This window comes from Xenopus laevis, chromosome 5L, assembly GCF_017654675.1.
Source record: "Xenopus laevis strain J_2021 chromosome 5L, Xenopus_laevis_v10.1, whole genome shotgun sequence".
Classification (NCBI taxonomy): domain Eukaryota; kingdom Metazoa; phylum Chordata; class Amphibia; order Anura; family Pipidae; genus Xenopus; species Xenopus laevis.
The window spans coordinates 130,643,970-130,665,301 of record NC_054379.1 but is presented as its reverse complement, the minus strand read 5'-3'; the positions used below and the strand labels follow the sequence as shown (position 1 = coordinate 130,665,301).

Sequence of the window (21,332 nt, the reverse complement as noted above, 5' to 3'; positions counted from 1 at the left end):
TAAACACTAAGTAAACCCACAAAATGAATTTGCTTTACTAAGCATTCATTATATTAGTTGGAATCAAGTACAAGGTACTACAGGTATGGGATCTGTTATCTGGAAACCCTTTATGCAAAAAGCTCTGAATTACATGAAGGCCATCTCCCATAGACTCCATTTTATCCAAATAAGCCACATTTTAAGAAATGATTTCCTTTTTCTCTGTAATAATAACACAATACCTTGTACTTGATCCAAATTAAGATATAATTAATCCTTATTACAGGAAAACATTCCTATTGGGTTTATTTAATGTTTACATTATTTTCTAGTAGACTTAAAAAAAAAAAGACTGAAAAGCCCAGGTCCCTGGGCTGTTCTGGATAACAGGTCCCATACCTGTATTCTATTATTACAGAGGAAAGGGGAAATGTATTTTACATTTTCAATGATTTTATTAAAATGACAGATGACCTTCCCGTAATTCTGAGCTTTTTGGATCCCATGCAACAAATTACAGTAAAATCCTACATTTCACAACATTCAGGTGAAGGCAATATAGTTGTGAACTAAAGCATTAGTTTTTCTTTAGTTGTGTATGTAAAACAGTGAAAGGGAACAAAGTGAAAAGAAAATGAAAGAGCGGAACATAAATGAAAGTAAAACTAAAGAAGAACAGGGAGACAAAAAATGTCTTCCTGTATATATACAATGATATGGTCTAATTGATTTTGGCATTTAGTGTGTTTAATAAACACTATGCTTTTACTGTGATGTGTGTTGTAAAGGTTTGGGGTACAAAGCAAGTTTTCACATGCTTATTACATTGATGGAAACTTGTGCAAACATTGCCATCTACTGTGCCATTTAAATATTGCACTGCCACAGAATTGGAATGGAAGCCCTTCCTTCATGCTGCTTTTTATTCATGTTGAGAGAGGCAAAGATGTAGAGTCTAGAGAAGAACATATGGTTAGTGATGGGCAAATTTCTTCGGCAGGCGCGAATTTGCAGGTGCGAATTTGCGCGATTCGCCACCGGTGAATAAATTTGTGAAACCACCACGAAAATTTGCCGGTGTCAGAAAAAAATGGACGCGGATGCAATTTCACCAAAAATGGACGCCGGGTCAAAAACAAGACGCCGGCGCCGTTTCACAAATTTTTTGCCATTTTGCAAATTTTGCTAATTTTTCGGCGAAACGCCCCAAGTTCGCCCATCACTACATATGGTTTCATTGTCTAACAGCTATTTATTAGGGTCTAGCAAACCAATTGCCTATAAATCATGGTTCTGCTTCTCATGGTACAGAGACCATAATGGCAGCATAATGCAACACCTTGTAGATACTGAACTGGAGCAAGCAAGTGTAATTTAAATAGCTAGGAACATTATACTGTTACAAAAGTTGACTGGCAAATTATGTGCAGGGGAAAAAATATATTTAATTTGAGGAAAAACATGTTGGTAATACATACTTAAAAATTAGTATAAGAATGAAAAAGACCAAAATTTTTTTTATATATATATATATATTGAATTATGAAGAGTGAGCAAGAACATATTTGGCTATATATGCAACTGCCAGGGTACTTTCTTGACAGGTTGCCTTTATCTGGGATTGCGGGAGGAGAAAGCCTTTCTTGCCTTTGTCACGCAGCTCAAAAGTGAACGAATACTTAATTCCCACTGAATAAGCCCAATCATCAGATGAGCCAGCCGTAGGATCTAGAAATCATGCAACAAATAACCACTGTTATGACATTACTTAAAGGAAAAGTAACATCAAAAGATTATTGTTTTAAAGGAATGACAATATAATGTACTGTTGTCCTGCACTGGTAAAACTGGTGTGTTTGCTTCAGAAACACAAATATAGTTTATCTAAACGAGCTGCTGTGTAGCTATGGGGGCAGCCATTCAAGCAGGGGCTACACGGCAGATATCCCATTTCTGAAGAATCCCATTGTATACTGCATAGTTAATCTGTTATCTGCTGTGTATCCTGTGCTTTTTCTCCTTTTTCAACTTTGAATGGCTGCCCCCATGACTGACTACACAGAAGCTTGTTTATCTAAATTAAAGTTGTGTGTCTGAATCAAACACACCAGTTTTACCAGTGCAGGGCAATAGCACATTACATTACATTGTCATTCATTTAAAACACTTTACATTTTTTGGTGTTATTGTTCCTTTAAAGGGATACTGTCATGATTCTGATGGCGTCCCTTTTACATAATCTTACACATTAGATTGCAAGTAATTCATTCTACTTATATTTTTATTTTCAAAATACAGATTCGTGGAGCTTAGTAACCATCAATATAGGGTGCTGCTTTATCATAACAATAAAAGAAAATCAATTTAAAATATTAGAATGATTGTCTTAAAGGATAAGTAAACCTTAAAAAATGGAATGCAGAATTGCTCAGTGTGATTTTCTAAGCACTTTTGCAATTTACATTAATTATTTATTTCCAGAGCTATTTATGTTTTTATTAACTGTTTGAGTAACAACAGTGCCACCTGCTGTTCAGTTCCTGTAACTGTACAGTTACAGGTACTCTGAAAAAAAAAACATTTTAAAGGAACAGTAACACCAAAAAATGTAAGTGTTTTAAAAGAATGACTATATAAGGTACTGTTGCCCTGCTCTGGTAAAACTGGTGTGTTTGCTTCAGAAAAACTATTATAGTTGATATAATCAAGCAGCTATGCAGCTATGGGGGCAGCCAGTCAAACACAGGATACAATGGATCACAGATAAGTTCTGAAGAATCCCATTGTATATTATGAGGCTGTTATCTGTTGAGTATCCTGTGCCTTTTCTCCCTTTTCAGCTTTGAATGGCTGCCCCCATGGCTGCACAACAGTTTTGTTTTTATAAATTGTACAGTTTCTGCAGGAAACACACCAGTTGTACGAGTGCAACGCAATCAGTACATTATATTTTCATTACTTTAATACACGTTCATGTTTTGGTGTTACTTTTCCTTTAAGTATTACATATCCTTGGGCTTTCTGGAGAATGAATTTACAGAGAAAAGACCCCATCCCTGTTCCACATTCAAGAACAAAAGTGACGGTAATCTTTCATTATTTAATATAATCGCCCTTTTCAACACTACTCTTGTAAATAGATGTTTTTTAGATGCAAATACAAACAAAATATGGTAGTAGTGCCACTTTTACCTAGAAATGTAATTGATGACTACAGGCATTTTTATTTTGTGTATGTGTGTGTGTATATCCATATTTAGTGGCAGCTGGCACTTGTAAATACTGTATATCCCATGGGGAAAAAGCATGACTAAGAGTGACTATGAATAGAGTGACCATAAACTCAGCAATTATTTATCAAGAAGGAGGAATATGCTTACAAATTGTGGAAGCAGAAGGTCCATATGTGTACGATGTTCCATAAAGGCCTTTCAGTTCAGATACTGCTCCTTTAGCAATTTCATCCTGAAAAAAAAATTAAACTATCCCTTACTGCAAAATGCAAGTATAGGCTGCCTTATCTTGGGACCTGCTTCCCATCCATGATTTGTATTATCTCCAACAGTGGATGAATACAGTCAACCATAAGGAGGGCCTCTTCCTAGATCTAGTCTTTACCGAAAACCTAAACCTTTCCACATTTAACAATGATTCTTTCCTTTATTAGATCATCATCATCATCATCATCATCTCTTTTTTGACCTCACACATTCCCCCTTCTGCTAACACTCTTGATTCGTAACGCTCTAACTGTTACTATAACTACTATATTGAATTATCTTGGTTCTAGCCTCTCCTCCTTCAGTGATTCCTTTTGTAAATACCTATAACTCAATTGTCATCCACAATCAACACCTACTGTATGCCCCTTTGTGTTCCTGTGTGTTTGAAGCAATACGATTAGTATGGTACACATAGTAAATAATAATGAATCCAACCCATGACCCTTGTTTTCAATATTCAACCCACCCCTCATCCCTTTACCAAATAAACCACTCACATCTGATTTTAACCTGCAGGACTTTGCTGACTTCTTTAAAAACAAAGTAGATTCTATCCACAAACAAGAATCTCAACCTTCTTAAATCTCTTCTTTCCCTATTGATGCTGTTACTGAAGTTTCTCGGTGTCTCCATTCATCTCAACTTACATCTTGCTGACTTGATCCTATGCACTCACCATTTCTTAACTATTGTCCTCCAGCACTCACATTTCCATTTCCTCTCTAGCTTCTGGTACTGTACTTCCCCACTTTATTCAAACAGGACTGTGTCAAGTCCATTCTTAAAAAGGCTACATTGGGCCCATGCTATCTATCTAACTGTCACTCACAGCTAGTGTCTAAACCTCTGGAACATAGTAACATAGTAACATAGTAACATAGTAAGTAAGGTTGAAAAAAGACACATGTCCATCGAGTTCAACCTTTTTTTTTTTTGTTTATTAACTACCTATCTGCCAGTTGATCCAGAGGAAGGCAAAAAACCCATCTGAAGCCTCTCCAATTTGCCTTAGAGGGGGAAAAATTCCTTCCTGACTCCAAAATGGCAATCGGATTAGTCCCTGGATCAACTTGGACTATGAGCTATTTCCCATAACCCTGTATTCCCTTACTTGCTAAAAAGCCATCCAACCCCTTCTTAAAGCTATCTAATGTATCAGCCTGTACAACTGATTCAGGGAGAGAATTCCACATCTTCACAGCTCTCACTGTAAAAAACCCCTTCCGAATATTTAGGCGGAACCTCTTTTCTTCTAATCGGAATGGGTGACCTCGTGTCAGCTGGAAAGACCTACTGGTAAATAAAGCATTAGAGAGATTGTTATATGATCCCTTTATATATTTATACATAGTCATCATATCACCCCTTAAGCGCCTCTTCTCCAGCGTGAACATCCCCAATTTGGCCAGTCTTTCCTCATAGCTAAGATTTTCAATACCTTTTACCAGCTTAGTTGCTCTTCTCTGTACCCTCTCTAATACAATAATGAAACCTCTCCTCTTTTCTTTTATTACTAACTGTTCTGCACCCATAAAATACTGGTCCCTGACTGTGCAGTCTGGCTTTTGATTTTTTAACTCAACTGAGCTCATGGTCTTCCCACCCTAAACTAGCCCTTCTCCTTTCACTGTTTAGACTACTACAATCTCCTACTCACCAGTCTCCCAGCCTCCCAGCCTCCCACCTCTCTCCCCTGCAATCAACCTGAAATCCTTCTGCTCTCATCTAAGAGAGAACCTGCTGAGCCCAAAGTAAAATCTGTAGCATAGCTGCCTGTTAAGCAAAGGGAAGGATTCAAAATCCTTCTGTTGATATTCAAAGTCCTTCACTCCTTTGCTCCTCACTGTATTTCCGTACTTGTCTCATTTTATGTTCCTGGGTGCCTTCCTCTGCTCCTCTTAGAGACACCAACTATTTACACCATCCACATCCACATCCACTGCTACTAAATTGTGAAACTGGTGGCCTACAGCTGCTGTAAACTTCAACTCCCAGAGTCCTCAGCAGAAGAAAAGGCCATCATTTCTGGCCACAAGCTATAAATATGCCCTTTAAGGGATCTGGAATAATGCCAACAGAATTCAGTTTTTATTAAATGATAATGTATCCTTTTACATCTATATGATAGAAGTTCAGTTATTTATGAACGTAGAAGCTAAAGCCTGACTAATTTAATTACAGAATTTGTTATCAGGTTTCAGGGAACAACAAAAAGCAGTTTGCCCTGAGTCTTGAAGGTGACCTGTAGCCCTTGGTCAGACAATGTCCTAAGAAAGAAAAATAAATGAAAGAATATTTATATTCTGAGGTTAATGGAAAACTACTTGCCAGTTCTTTGTGATCGGGTGCAAGGTTGTACGTGTAGGAGAAAGGGTACAATAACATCTGTGAATAGGAGTGGATACTGATGTAGGCTTTGATGGAATCCACATGACTTCGGATAAAATTAGCCACGTTTTTGGCTTCTATCTCAGATTCTGCAGTTGCTCCACAGTAGATTTCGCTGCATGGTTCAGTCGAAGAGCCAATGTCTGCAATGAAATAAGCCTGAATAAGCCACACTAGCACGTGCTACACAAACCATCTGAAACAACACACAACCACACCACACTAGGCTACAATTATCATCCAAAGCACTTCATGGTTGTCCCCACTGTGCCATAGATATCAGCCACCACATGCTTATTGATTTAATGTAAAGAGTAACTACACCTTATATACAGGCTAATTTTATATAAGATAAGGTTTTGCAACAGTCTGATATAGTGTACAAAACTGAGAGCAATAGAATTAGTAAAGCTTTATGGGTATTAAGCCATTACTCTCTATTCTAGGCAGGAAAAATACCATATGAGCAGAAAAATAACTCTGCTTCAATGCTTAATGGTAATGATACCGTAGTACTTATTAAGGTAAAGGCTGCATTTGTGAAATCTAATAGTTATGCTTTGTTATTCCGTTTTAAATATCTTGGGATCAAGACTTCTAAAACCGCCCACTCTGATTTTGATTCGCTAAGCAATTTAATGGTTAGTCTGACTGTGAAATGAATATGCTCTCACTCCTCCAACTGTGAGATTAATGACAAAAAATGCTGGTTTCAAGGAAAAGCTGCATCTGCTTTTTTTGATTTTATTGCCATTTTAAATTGACGTTTTTTAAAACTGTTTCATGGTTGTGAAATTCTATATTGACTAACATGATTTTAATGTTCACTATCTCATTTATAGCTGCAGTGCAATTACTTTTCTTCCTTTGTAATTGATGGTTTTATATTTAGCAGAAAACTAGAGAAACCTGATCATTGCAGCACTGTTATCTGCACATAATGGTCTCTCCAAGTGTCCTATAACATACATCCTTTTATTTTATATATAATGGCACAAGGGTGTTTTGAACACCAACATTTTCCTTGGTTAAAGTTGATTAAGAATCAAAGATTACATGAAATCACCTCCAATATTAATAAATGGGAATTAAGGGAAAACTCAGTGGAGAAAGTGCACATCAATATGTTCCAGCCTTTTCATTCACTGTAAAGGGATGTGATTACAGGTATGGGATCTGTTATTCAGAAAACTGTTTACAGAAAGTTCTGAAATATGGGAAGTCCATCTACCATAAACTCAATTTTAATCAAAAAATCCAAACTTTTAAAAATAATATCCTTTTTTCTCTGTAATAATAAAACAGTACCTTGTAATTGAAGCGAGCTTAAATACAATTAATCCTTACCGGTGGCAAAATCAGCCTATTATGGTTATTTAAAGGGATCTTGTCACCGGAAAACATGTTTTTTTCAGTCACATGACTTGGGGCAGCTGGGAAATTGACAATATGTCTAGCCCCATGTCAGATTTCAAAACTGAATATAAAAAAAATCTGTTTGCTCTTTTGAGAAATGAATTTCAGCACAGAATTCTGCTGGAGCAGCACTATTAACCGATTCATTTTGAAAGGTTAAGGTTTAAGGTTTATTTTTTTTTAACAGACTTAGGGGGTTATTTATGAAAGGTCGAATGTTAGTTTTTTTATACCTTAAATGAGCTCGAATGAACTCACAACTTGAATGGAAAAAACACGATTCTGCAAGTTCGAATTGATCGAGTTTTCAGTGGGAAAAAACTCGAATCACTCGAAATGTTGTTTTTGGGCAAAACCCTCTGAAAAAACTCTAACATCATGCAGTCTATTAACATCTTCAATTGGTTCAAGGGCCATTTACTCCTACATGACGGTTCAAGGGCCATTTACTCCATTTACTCAAGGGCCATTTACTCCTACATGACTCCTACAATATTGAAAATTTGAGTTTTGACCAAAAAATCAACTCTAAAACTAGAATTTTCATAGAAAATACAACTTCAACCCTAATAAATAACCCACTCACGGTACGGAGCTCCAACTTACGGAAGGAACTGTTATCTGGAAAACCCCATGTCCTGGGCATTCTAGATAACATGTCCCATACCCGTTCAAGTATTCCATGGCAGTGAATTCAGTCATGTTAACGTCCTGAGCATACAAGTTTCCCAGTCCAGGAGTATAAAATACAACAATTGCCTGGTTTTTGGTAGAAGTTTAATATAATCAATCATACCACACCATGAAATGTTGAAGTTCCTGTTGAGATCTGTACCCACACAGTTACCATCATCTGAAGGGGATCGATTCTTTCTCCACATGCGATCCTACCACAAAGAAACATAGTTCTGTTAATAGACCTGTTGTTCCCTGCCTGCAACTTTTCTTTCCAAACCACTGATGGCAAACTACTAACCATCTCTTGAAGTTTACCTTTGTATTGGGTGTGCATTTCTATGATCGGTAAATAGGCACCAATAGGGAAATAACTGATATAATGAATTACTAAACACTTTCTGAATGGTCTATTTTCCGTAGTTCTGTGTTTTAAACCCCTTTGATCTCATTTGTTTCTGTGCTTAAAGGAGAAGGAAAGGCTAAAATTAAGTAAGCTTTATCAGAAAGGTCTATATAAATACACCAGTAAACCCTCAAAGTAATGCTGCCCTGAGTCCTCTGTCAAAAGAAACACAGCATTTCTTTCATTTTATTCTGTACACATGGGCTTCTGTATCAGACTTCCTGTTTTCAGCATAAACCTCCAGGGCAGGGCTTGAGCATGCTCAGTTTGCTCCTCTCCCCCTCCCTCCTCCCATCCCTGCTGTAATCTGAGCTCAGAGCTGTAAGTGAGCAGGGAGAGACTCAGGTAGGTAGTGATGTCACACCAAGCTTATATGGCAGCTTCTATCCTAAACAAACAGAGACAGTGTCTAGAGCTGTTTACTCAGTTATGTTAAAGCATTCTGCAGAATAAATATAGCATTCTAGCTTGCACTATTTTGGCTAATCTGTTGACAACAAACTGTCTTGGAGCTTTCCTTCTCCTTTAAAACTCAAATGTTTGCTATTGTTTTCTAAGCAACATTAAGGCATGGTTAATAATGGGGGCGTTTACTGGCGTTTACTGGAGATAATGTTGGATGCCCTTGCTGTGCCTTGTGTTCGCTGTGATTGAAGAGTGTTGAGACTTTTTATTTAGGTGAAGTAACAGTATGGGGGTGATTTTTAAACGTTCAAAAACATCTTTGCCATTTTTTTGCACACAAACTCTCAAATTAGAATGATATTTTCAAAAACTTGAATGTTTGGTATTTATTAAAGGGATCCTGTCATCGGAAAAAATGTTTTTTTTCAAAATGCTTCAGTTAGTAGTGCTACTCCAGCAGAATTCTGCACTGAAATCCATTTCTCAAAAGAGCAAACAGATTTTTTTATATTCTGTTTTGTGACTTGTGCCTGCACTTTAGGAGAGAAATGCTTTCTGGGAGGCTGCTGTTTTTTCCTTCTCAATGTAACTGAATGTGTCTCAGTGAGACATGGGTTTTTACTATTGAGTGTTGTTCTTAGATCTACCAGGCAGCTGTTATCTTGTGTTAGGGAGCTGCTATCTGGTTACCTTCCCATTTTTCTTTTGTTTGGCTGCTGGGGGGGGGGAGGGGTGATATCACTCCAACTTGCAGTACAGCAGTAAAGAGTGATTGAAGTTTATCAGAGCACAAGTCACATGACTTGGGGCAGCTGGGAAACTGACAATATGTCTAGCCCCATGTCAGATTTCAAAACTGAATATAAAAAAATCTGTTTGCTCTTTTGAGAAATGGATTTCAGTGCAGAATTCTGCTGGAGCAGCACTATTAACTGATTCATTTTGAAAAAAAAATTTTTTCCATGACAGTATCCCTTTAAGCAAAATTGTCGGCATCTAAAAGTTTGTGAGTTCATCAATGAGAGTTTTCCTAGGCAAATAGCAAGCCGTTTCTTTAATTCGAGATTTTCTTGTTTTTCTTGTTTTTTTGAGCTTATAAACTCAAAAATTCGAGGTATTTGAGTTTTGCCCTCTATTGTATTCAAACTGAGTTTTTATTTTTGATTTTTCTTATAAATAAGCAAACAGTCAAGTTTTTAACAATGTTATAAATTAATAAAGTTTATTTGAAGTAGAAAAAACCTCACAAACTCGATTTTTGATAAATAAGCCCATATGTTATATACTGTATGTAGCATTCATTTCATTAAAGTTTTATTCTCAATAGCACCGACCACATAAGGAAAAGTCATCAGAATTTGTAAAGCAAATTGGAGGTAAATATTTTTGCTGATGCATTGAATAAATGATTTAAAAGTCTTTGCCTGTTGTATCCTATAGGTTGTTGAATGTGTGCAATGTGCAGAGGCTGCACAAACAAGCTCTGCAATGCATCAGTACATGAAACATGATATACCCTTCTATTGGATTAACCTTGCAATGTAATACTTTTAAAAAGATGACCAGGTTTTATTTTTGCCATGTTGACTGTTGTTCATGAAAATGGAGAACCTAATAAAAAAAAAGTTTGAAGCATGCTAGTCTGTTATATTATCCTTATTTTAGGGTATCTTTCTTAAAGGCATATCAGTATGATGATTCTGTATCCATTTCATTCTGGTTTAAAGTTCTAAACCTGATAAAGCTGCTTGGTGTTTTGGCCTTTTAATGTATACAGGTATGGAACCTGTTATTCAGAATGCTCAGGACCTGGAGTTTTATGGATAATGGATCTTTCCATGATTTGGATCTTCATACCTCAAAAATCATGTAAACATTAAATGAACCAAATAGGCTGCTTTTACCTCTAATAAGGATTATCATATCTTAGTTTGGATCAAGTACAAGGTACTTTTTATTATTACAGAGAAAAAGGAAATCATTTTCAAAAATTTCGAATTTTTGGATAAAATGGAGTCACTGGGGCAGATTCACTAACGGCGAAATTTTGCCAGCATAAGCTTCGCACCCATCGCACCACTTCACCAGCTGCAAATATGCGATGAATATGCTAATTCACTTAAATGTGGTATCGTGGTGTCTTTTCACTAGCGTTACTTTGGCTGTGTGAGCATTTCATATCGAAGATGCGCTAACATTCATTTGTGCCTAGCAAAACTTCGCTAGTGATCTTGTGCTTAGGTCTATTTGCATAGGGCGGAAAATTGTCCAGGCAACCTTAATAAAGACAAGAGAGTTAATATAATGCCCTACTGTAAAATTAATGCTCCATATGTTATAAAATGTGTTGAGAAAACCGCTTACCCAAAAAAGTAAGTTAGGACTTTTGCAGCCAATCCCGCTTAAAAAAAAGGAAAAGTCGCCAGCGTTTTTTGAACTTTAATGCATTTTCGGCTCACAGGATATGATGTGTAGGGATGTAGCGAACGTCGGAAAAAATGTTCGCGAACCCCATAGACTTCAATGGGAAGGCGAATTTTAAAAGCTAGAAAAGACATTTCTGGCCAGAAAAATGATTTTAAAGTTGTTTAAAGGGTGCAACGACCTGGACAGTGGCATGCCAGAGGGGGATCAAGGGCAAAAATGTATCTGAAAAATACATTGTTGACACAGCGCTGCGTTTTGTGCTGTAAAGGGCAGAAATCACACTACGTCACTCAGGTGATGTTTCTGGACACGGAATGTGAAAAAGCTCACACAGCTAGGTGGCACTTGGTTAAAGACTGGGCAAACAATGCCTGCAAGGGCAACGTATACAGTAGTGGATACGGAATATATTATTGCTGCTGTAAAAACATCACTCAGGTGATGTTTACGGACACGGAATTATTATTATTATTTAGACAGAATGTGAAAAAGCTCACACAGCTAGGTGGCACTTGCATACCTCCCAACTGTCCCTCTTTTGACCACTCAACCCCTGTCCCTCTTTTGTACTGGAAAGTCCCTCTTTTCTCTGCACTGAACAGCCAGAAAAAAAACAGTTTCTAACTTAATTGGCTTTTGGCAGAGAGCTCAGAACAGCTAACAGGTGCAAATAAGATACTTTGTAACAATTTTGACTCTGGTTGGTGCTGGTAGTGGTGAACTACTAGGAGGAGCAGCACACCAGTCCCACTCCCCAACACAGCTAGACTAATAGCACTAGCTCTTATAGTAGCAAAGTAAAAAAACAAAAAAGAAAATAAAAGCAGTCCTTACAAGGACTATTGGGTTACAGGCAGCAGTCAGCAGATGAGATCAGCAGCAGTGCCCACAGCAGCTACATACAGAGCAAAGCAAAGCTACCTAACCTAAAATGTCCCTCAAATCCCTGCAGAGTTCTGTCCCTACAATACAGAGCAGTATCAAGTAGATTACTAGCCAGCAAAGTTACTATCAACTGTCCCTCAAATCACTAACAGCTCTCTCCCTACACTAGCTCTTCCAAGCACACACAGGCAGAATGAAAAAACGCTGCAGGGCTTCAGTTTATATATGGAAGGGGAGTGGTCCAGGGGGTGTGGGGGTGGTCCAGGAGGGAGAGCTTCCTGATTGGCTGCCATGTATCTGCTGGTCTGGGGTGAGAGGTCAAAAATAAGCGCCAGCTAAGGCGAACCCAAATTGGCGAACGTCGCGCGACGTTCGCGAACATTCGGCGGACACGAACGGTCGATGTTCGCGCGAATTAGTTCGCGGGCGAACAGTCCGCGACATCCCTAATGATGTATGTGACAGAGGTGGTGAAGGCAACGCTGGCGAAAGTGGTAACGTAAAAGTCCATTCAATAGAGCGAAAAGTCGCCTGGTGACATAGTGCGAATGACCGATAGCGACGGTCTGTTTCACTAGCAAATTAGCGCCTGTACCTGTAAATTGACGATGTCCCTGTGGGTGATCACACTAGCGAATTGTTGCTAGCGTCAGCCACTTCGCTCCTTAGTAAATCTGCCCCTATGGGAGAAGGCCTTTCTGAAATTCAAAGCTTTCTGGATAACGAGTTTTCGCATAACAGAGTCCATACCTGTACACTCTTTTAAAGCTGTTCTACTTAATTGGACTACTACTTTTCTACTGTAAAAAATGACAAACTGTTTTGGGTTCACTAGTAGCCAGGATAAGTTAACAGATGAGAATCTAAGGAACAGGCTTCCTTCTAGCTTCAATGTTGCACTAGAAACATATAGATATTTGACCTCATCAACAAGTAGTAACAAATACAGTGTAACCAACTGCAACCCACAGCACCTTAATACCCCTCTGAATTGTGTCTGTATGTTACCCTCCCATTTAGACTGTTTCCTTGACACTGAGCACTTAATCTGCATTGTAATTATATTTTATATTTATGTGAATTGTATTTCTAATAATGCACTTATTGTTACTTTTTATTCCAATGACCCCTTGTTTGTTACTACTAATTTATTGTTTTGTTGAACAGTGCTTTGCCCTCAATGAGCGCTTTACAAATAAAAATATACATACATACAAGTAGTAGGCGTAGCAATAGGCACAAAAACACTCATAGGCACGAAAGCCCTAAAATACTATGCATAAACCACTTGTGCATATGTTTAATTGTTATTTTAACATTAGTGTTGCGCTTTTTACTGGCACTGAGGCATTAAGTGCATTCACAGCAAGGGGACCCTGAACTTTCCATCTTTTTATTTTTATTTTATTGATAAATATGCCACATGGTAAGTTATTTATCTCAATACAGAATCACAACAAGCGACTGAAGCCAAGAACCAACTCCTAAGAAACAAGATAACATCCTCTATACAATCATTTTTTATATTGCTTTTTAAAACCGATAATTTTACAGTCAGTGAAGTTATTTTTATTCACACGGGATATAAATGTAGACAAAAATGAATAGCTTTAAGAAAAGTGGAATGACAATATTTGAAATACCTCTGTCCATGTCCAAACATAGCCATCAATGTTAAATACAGGTAGAATATAGAAGGTAAGGCTCTTCACTAGTTCTCTTATGTTGTTTTTACCTTTAATAAGCTGAAGAAACAAAGCAAAATATTGTTAGAATCTGAAAGATTTATGATTAATTGTAGGGTCATAAAATTATATTTAGTCAATTCTTACATTAGCTATACAGAGAGAGAAAGAGAAAATACACTTCCTTACAACCCCTACAACCAGAAATGTAGCAATTAGGTTAAAGGATGATTCCAGGTATTGTAGGGTATAGACAAGGCTAATCTTCTATTGTTTCATAATACTGAGATAGATCATTTTAGGATGTATGCGTATATATAACTGAAGATAGAAGTGGCAATACCTTTTTTAAAGGAAGTGCGCAGTGTTACTCCAAGCAGGTCTGTACCTGTGTTATTCACAGCAATGTTTTCCACAAGAAGGGCATTGTTCAATTTCAAGCAAACAAATGAATGTCCATTCTTCTGAAAGATACTTATCCACTGGAAGTCAGCCACAATTAAGGCAACTCAGTTCGGTAAATTCAAAAATTTCACTTAGCCTTTTTGCTTTTACTCCTCAGCTCTCCCAGCTGCGCCAGCTTGCCTCCCTTTCTGTTTAGAGAGTTCACTCCTGGCCCCAAACCCTTACTCACAAGTGAAAACTCATTAATTTCAGCATCCAAACTGACTTTTCAGTCTAAGTGAACACAGTCCCTGCTGTTCTCCACATCTGTTCTGTCTCATAGAGCATTTTGTGAGAGGCATTTCAATATACTATATAAAATATATATATGTGTGTGAACTCTTACCAGTCTGATATAAAAGGCATAATGCATATGTTATCATCACCTCTTTAACAAACCACTGACAGAATGCTGGTGAGATCCATTCCCGTGCATGTATTCCGCAGTCCATGAAGATTGCTTTTGTTGCAGAGTTTGCATTTCCCACCTACAAATTACAAATAAACTGTGATTGCACAATAACAACAAAAACTTCTATAAAGCACCATAGCATGGTGTGGATTCATAGCCCGGATGGGGATTCAAAGTAGGCCCTGGAATTTCAAGTACACAGGGGAAGAAACAAGCCGCTACAATAAAGTTTGATTGGCTATGACAGGGGTGTCCAAAATGTAGATCGGGATCTACCAGTAGACCTTTAGCTGCTAATCGGTAGATCTCAAGAAACTGTCAACAAACAGCTTGTCTATTTCATTCTTTTCATTCAGATATTTATTACATTTAGGTTACATAAGAAATAGTTGTTTGTTTAATATAGTAATATACATTTTCTCATCAATCAATATTTAAGTAATATTTCCCATGGAACAGAATGCTAACAATGCTTTTATGGATGTAGATCATAATGGGACAACATCACTAAAAGTAGAGCTCACATTAGTAAAGTATGGGCACTCCAGGTCTATGACATCTTAAACAGCCCATCTGGTATTTGGCAAAATCTACAGATTGCCAGTCCGGGCAGTGGCATAACTAGCACTGCAGGTAACAGAGCAGCTAGGGAGGTTGTTATCTTTTTAAATTATACACTACCTCTGCTTGATCAAATTATATTATAATACTTTAGAAATTGTTCACACTGTATTCATTAAAAAAAAAACATGCTTCTGGATATGGTACTTGCAATGGAAATAACATTCGCTTATGATATAAATCAAATCAAAATGCTATTTTGCAGATATGGAAACCTGGGCATCTTCTGAATACCAATCAATTAAGTGGTCCTATGTAAAGCAGAAAATAGCCACAGACTGTACTCAAGCAAATGCACAACATTCTTTTATTCACTTGTGCTGATGTTCTGTTGTATATGCACTACTAGAATAATAAAGGAAAGTATCTGTTTTCTGTCATATCTCACCTGCAGAACATACATGGGACGGCCCTCTACCGTTTTTCCAATGTCAACTTTTTTGACAAGGTTAGGATATTTCTTGGCAAGGTTCCCTGTCCATTCAACAATCTGAAAACAGCAAATATCACAAAACATAGCAGTAAAATGCAACCACATGCAGGTGAAGGAATGATTTAATGCTAGACAGATACAGTTCTATGGCAGGTGAAATAAGTAAAGCACTTTTACAATAAATCTGCCCCATTTCAGTTTTCTCTACTGAAATCTTTCTGATTGGAATGATGGATTGGTCTTAATTAGACTAAAATGTTAGGGTGAGACCCTGAGAACAACTATGTACATTCCCAAACCTGACAATGTTAAGAGTTCTGCTTGAAGGAGCCAATTAATTTGAGTCTTTGGTCAGCAGCTACAGAAAGTGATAAATTGCTGTTGCATCTAAGGGTGACACAACAAATTGCTTATTGGATCCCCCTAGTGGTTTAACATTTACTTCTTTAAATATTTTCTTCTACCTTTTCCCATGTATTGTACTTTGTATAGCTGTGTCCTTTTGACTTCTGAATCTTCTTGTTGTCCAGTTGTGCATCAATACCTTCCTGAAGATCGTGGAACAAAACTCTAGCAGAAAAAAACAAGAAGAAGAAATGGGACAATTTTAATTTGGAAGAGCAATGAAACACCCAGGTTCTCGTTACTTTACACAGGCACTAAACTAAAACTAAAAAGATTTTCTTTCCTGGCCTACTGTATATACTGCATTTCCCCACAATATAGACATGCCTATATGTAACCTAATTTATTCCAATAACTAGAATAAAGACACTACAAAATGAGGATGTATAAACCCCACTCTTCCAAACGAAGCAACAAAAAAGAAAAAATTTAAAACAAACAAACAGAATATTGCATAAAATCTTACTCATATGGTACTGAGAACTGCTCCAGAAGAATGCTGACAGAATGTGCCTGATCACTGTTAACACGAAAGTCAGCATCCATGTGTGGGACCATTCGGTCTGCTGTGTCTGGGTGCCAGAAGTCCAGCTGGAATCCAGAAACATTTATCAGTTTTATTTTATAAAAGGTTTCTTCCTACACCAGTAAACCCCCGATTCTCTAAAGAATCGTTAATGAAAGAATGGTAACAACAGTGAGGCAGCAAAATGCGATGGGTGCTGATTCACTCGGCATCCCCAGGCAGCAACTGGCGACGCTAATTTGTGGGGATGTAGAGTGAATCTGTGCCTATTGCTTGTTATTACCTATCTGCTATTAGAATTCTTAAATTTTGAGTTTATTGGTAGTAAAGTGTTACTGAAAAATTTCTTTATAAACAACATTTTTTGTGAAAATGTTCTCCTGTCCTTGAATGAGTTCTCCCTGGTGAGCTGTACTTAAAATCTTGACTTTAACATCAGATGAACGCTGCACTCTTGAAAATGCAACATAAAGTTGACCATGACCAAACACAGGCTCAGATAGGTAAATGCCGACTTTATCCAATGTTTGTCCTTGTGATTTGTTGATTGTCATGGCAAATGCAGCCTTAATGGGGAATTGTCGTCGTTTAAGTTTAAAAGGTAATTCCTGGTCAGAACTGGTAAGGTCAATTCTGGGAATCAAAACAGTATCACCGCTATGGGATCCTGTAAGCACTTCTGCCTTGATAACATTTTGTCTCATGCTCTTCACAACCAACCGTGTACCGTTACATAAACCTTGCTTAGTGTTAGGGTAGGGGCACACGGCGCGATTTCGCCGCGATTCTGCGCTGGGCGAGTTGTCGCTGCGTTTTTTAAGCCGAAATAGCTTTGCTAACTTTGGCGCTGGCGTCAATGCAAATCGCGGCGAAATCGCTGCGCTAATTCACACGCGGCGATTCTTTTTCTACTGTCGCCCGGAAACGCTCAGCGAGGCAACTTCGGACGACAATAGAAAACGAATCGCCGCGTGTGAATTAGCGCAGCGATTTTGCCGCGATTTGCATTGACGCCAGCGCCAAAGTTAGCAAAGCTATTTCGGCTTAAAAAACGCAGCGACAACTCGCTTAGCGCAGAATCGCGGCGAAATCGCGCCGTGTGCCCCTACCCTTAAGGTTTCTTAACAGCATGACTATTGTTCCTACTTTGAGTATAAGATTGTGTTGTGGTAATCCAGCATTGTTGATAGTGTTTAAATATTCTAATGGGAAGTTAAGTTTCTCACTTTCGTCTTCAGAATCAATACAGTCAGTACTCAGAAAGACACAGCTTTGTCCAGGAAGTAATGCAATCACTTGGTTGTTTATCATGTCAACATCAATATTTTTTGGAGATAATATAGCCCGTTTTGCTAAAAATGGCCACCCACGCAGGTACGCAACCGGTTCCCCTCCTAGAGTGACGCTAGCGCCGCCATTAGACAAACTTGCAAAGGAGTAGCAAGATGGCCGACGCTTATACAGACTTTAGTGGGCGGATGACAAACTCGCAGAGGAGTAGCAAGATGGCCGACGCTTATACAGACTTTAGTGGGCGGATTTGGCAGTGGGCGGATGACAAAGTCGCAGAGGAGTAGCAAGATGGCCGACGCTTATACAGACTTTCGTGCAGGTACGCAACCGGTTCCCCTCCTAGAGTGACGCTAGCGCCGCCATTAGACAAACTTGCAAAGGAGTAGCAAGATGGCCGATGCTTATACAGACTTTAGTGGGCGGATGACAAACTCGCAGAGGAGTAGCAAGATGGCCGACGCTTATACAGACTTTAGTGGGCGCATTTGGCAGTGGGCGGATGACAAAGTCGCAGAGGAGTAGCAAGATGGCCGACGCTTATACAGACTTTCGTGCAGGTACGCAACCGGTTCCCCTAGTGTGACGGTGAGCGCATCTGCCTCCCTAGATCCTAACCTTCCAGCGGTCGCCGCCTGAGTGAGCAGGAAAGAAGAGGCGGCGGGAGGCAGAAGGAGACGGTGAGCGCATCTGCCTCCCTAGATCCTAACCTTCCAGCGCATCTGCCTCCCCGATCCTAACCTGTTCTGATCCTAACCTTCCAGCACATCTGCTAATCGAAGGCCGCATCTATGTCTTTCGGCTGAAGTTGCGCGCGCATCTCATAGATCCTAACCGAAGTTGCGTGCGCATCTGCCTCCCCTCCACTCGGGACATAGATAGGCCTTCGGTTAGTATATAGGATTACAGCTATACTACAGCTGCTGGAACTAATAGGGGCTGATTCACCAAGGGTTGAATATCGAGGGTTAATTAACCCTCGATATTCAACTGGGAATTAAAATCCTTCGACTTCGAATATCGAAGTCGAAGGATTTTAGCGCAAATAGTTCGATCAAACGATCTAAGGATTTTTACTTCGATCGAGCGATAAAATCCTTCGAAGGATTTTAATCCAACGATCGAAGGAATATTCTTCGATCAAAAAACTTAGGAAAGCCTATGGGGACCTTCCCCATAGGCTAACATTGAGTTCAGTAGCTTTTAGATGGCGAACTAGGGGGTCAAAGTTTTTTCTTAAAGAGACAGTACTTCGACTATCGAATGGTCGAATAGTCGAACGATTTTTAGTTCGAATCCTTTGATTTGAAGTCGTAGTCGAAGGTCGAAGTAGCCCATTCGATGGTCGAAGTAGCCCAAAAAACACTTCGAAATTCGAAGTTTTTTTACTTCGAATCTTTCACTCAAAGTTAGTGAATCGGCCCCATAGTGTAGTAGAGGAATATCTCTGGAAATGAATGATTCCTTAAATACTTGTGTCCCAAAATGGAGAATAGCACAGAAAGTGCCAAATATAAGAATTTTAGAATTCAACAGTAGTTTAAGTATGTTGTCCCTGACTTATAAACAAAATATATGTTAAATATGATTCCAGAAATAAAGCCAACTGAATAGTTTGCAGAGATAATGGTCTGGTAATGTATTGCCTGCAACATTCCATTCTAGATAAGCAATGCAACATATTCCAGCACAAATAAGGCAATGTCATATTCACTGTAAATTTAAAAATTTATTTTTACAATCTGTAAAACAAAGAAGGTTACAGTATATATAAATGGTCTATGTGACAATAGGACTTACCTTGATTTTTTCCTTCATTTTGTGAATGAGTGCTACATGTTCTTCTGTCTGAAGTTTGACACGGAACACCTTGTCACTGGCATTTACCACATTTAGGGATAAATAAAAGAAAATGAGCAATACTCGAATGTATGTGATAGTTGGTTGAACAAGGTTAACTTTGTTTCCATTGTTACTGATGGGCAAATATTTTTTTTAAAAAATCTACATTATACGTTATAGGAAAATGCAGATACCTTACCCGTGAAAAGTTTGCTTTGCCAGCACTGCAGAAGTAGCCAAACCACAAACCCAGATCAACAAGACATTCATGGCTTTGTACATTGCTTTGAACCTGTTATGGGAGTGATCTAGTGTGTGTTGGTTCTGGAGCAGTTTTGTATTCAGTATTATCAGATGATTTTGCTTTCCCCTCCCTCAGTGTATTTATGGAACTGTATGTACTAGGGTGAGAAGTATTAACAGGCCTAAAAAGAAGCAGACCTTAAAATACAGGTATCAGACCTGTTATCTGGAAACTTGTATTCAGAAAGCTCCAAATTACAGGAAGCCATGGACTCCATTCTAAACAAATAATTCATATTTTTAATCCTTGTTGGACATAAACAATTATTTTGGGTTTATTTAATCATTAAATTAATAACTAGACATTGGATGGAGATCCAAATTTCAGAAAAACCCCTTATGCGGAAAACCACAGGTCCCAAGTATTCTGGATAACAGGTCCCAAATCTGTATACTATTTTTTACTCAAAGATTCTTTCTGTATACCTTAGCAGCATGATATATTTAAATAATTTACCTGTACGTATATCACTGAATAATATTATATTTTCCAGTGTCCATATGATGCAAATATTGTCATTTGATACTAGACCTTGTGCTGGTGGCTAATAGACCATAATACAAGAGCAATGTTAATGGATAATTTCATTAGATCCCCCCTTTGGTAACTGCCATTATTTTATTCAAAATGTAAGGCAAATTAAGGGTTAGATGCTATTTAAATACAAAAATACTTATTATTCACCTATTCACTTACCCTTACGCAGTGAGCAAAGTGTGGTTTTGGACGCAATCACATTTTTTTTTTTTTTGCACAATGCATGGGGGTTTCCCAAAATTCATGCATCATAGTATGTGCAGCACGGGCATTAAATTGGACACAATTACCTTGCGTCTGACTCTTTCCAGTGCAACTGCATTCATTTTGTTGAAATATTTTGTGCTTCGCCATAAATTGGATACTTAAATTTTAGAAGTCTGCCTAGTTTTGTTACCAGTGTTTGGCATGCCAGTGATGTCTGCACCGATTATTTAGGAGCAACTGTGCTACGTCGAGTGACTCAGGGTGTTGAGGGGCCCCTCGGAGCTAATGATTGATCTGAAGGTGATTGGCTTCAGGGTTCACACAGCACTGTATGTCAAAAGGCGCAGCAATGCACTGCGCAGAACATGCAGAAAGGACTGATCTAGGGCACAACTATACAGAAGTGCACAGAGTGCATTTAGACACAAGTTCCTTCATTGAAAGTGGTTGTAGACAAAGCTCACTGCAGGGAAAAGTGCCAGTTGCCCACTGTGTCTGTCAACAAGCCCTATATACTCTAGGGGGCAGATTTATCAAGG

At 38.4% G+C, this 21,332-nt stretch overlaps 1 protein-coding gene across 2 annotated transcripts; it reads right to left on the bottom strand.

Annotated features, from left to right (window-relative positions):
• Positions 1-1,407: 1,407 nt before the first annotated feature.
• Positions 1,408-20,069, bottom strand: LOC121393816 (mast cell carboxypeptidase A-like). 2 transcript variants are annotated; one of them, XM_041563397.1, is made up of 11 exons: positions 19,945-20,069; positions 19,704-19,779; positions 16,554-16,678; positions 16,147-16,252; positions 15,638-15,739; positions 14,603-14,704; positions 13,731-13,832; positions 8,086-8,176; positions 5,814-6,016; positions 3,363-3,447; positions 1,408-1,710 (listed from the first exon to the last, which is right to left on the bottom strand). In XM_041563397.1, the coding sequence occupies exons 1-11, from the start codon at positions 20,025-20,027 to the stop codon at positions 1,523-1,525; spliced, it is 1,263 nt and encodes a 420-aa protein (XP_041419331.1). In that variant the 5' UTR covers positions 20,028-20,069; the 3' UTR covers positions 1,408-1,522. The 2 variants fall into 2 exon arrangements, with proteins under 2 accessions (XP_041419331.1, XP_041419332.1); XM_041563398.1 differs by lacking the exon at positions 13,731-13,832.
• Positions 20,070-21,332: the final 1,263 nt, after the last annotated feature.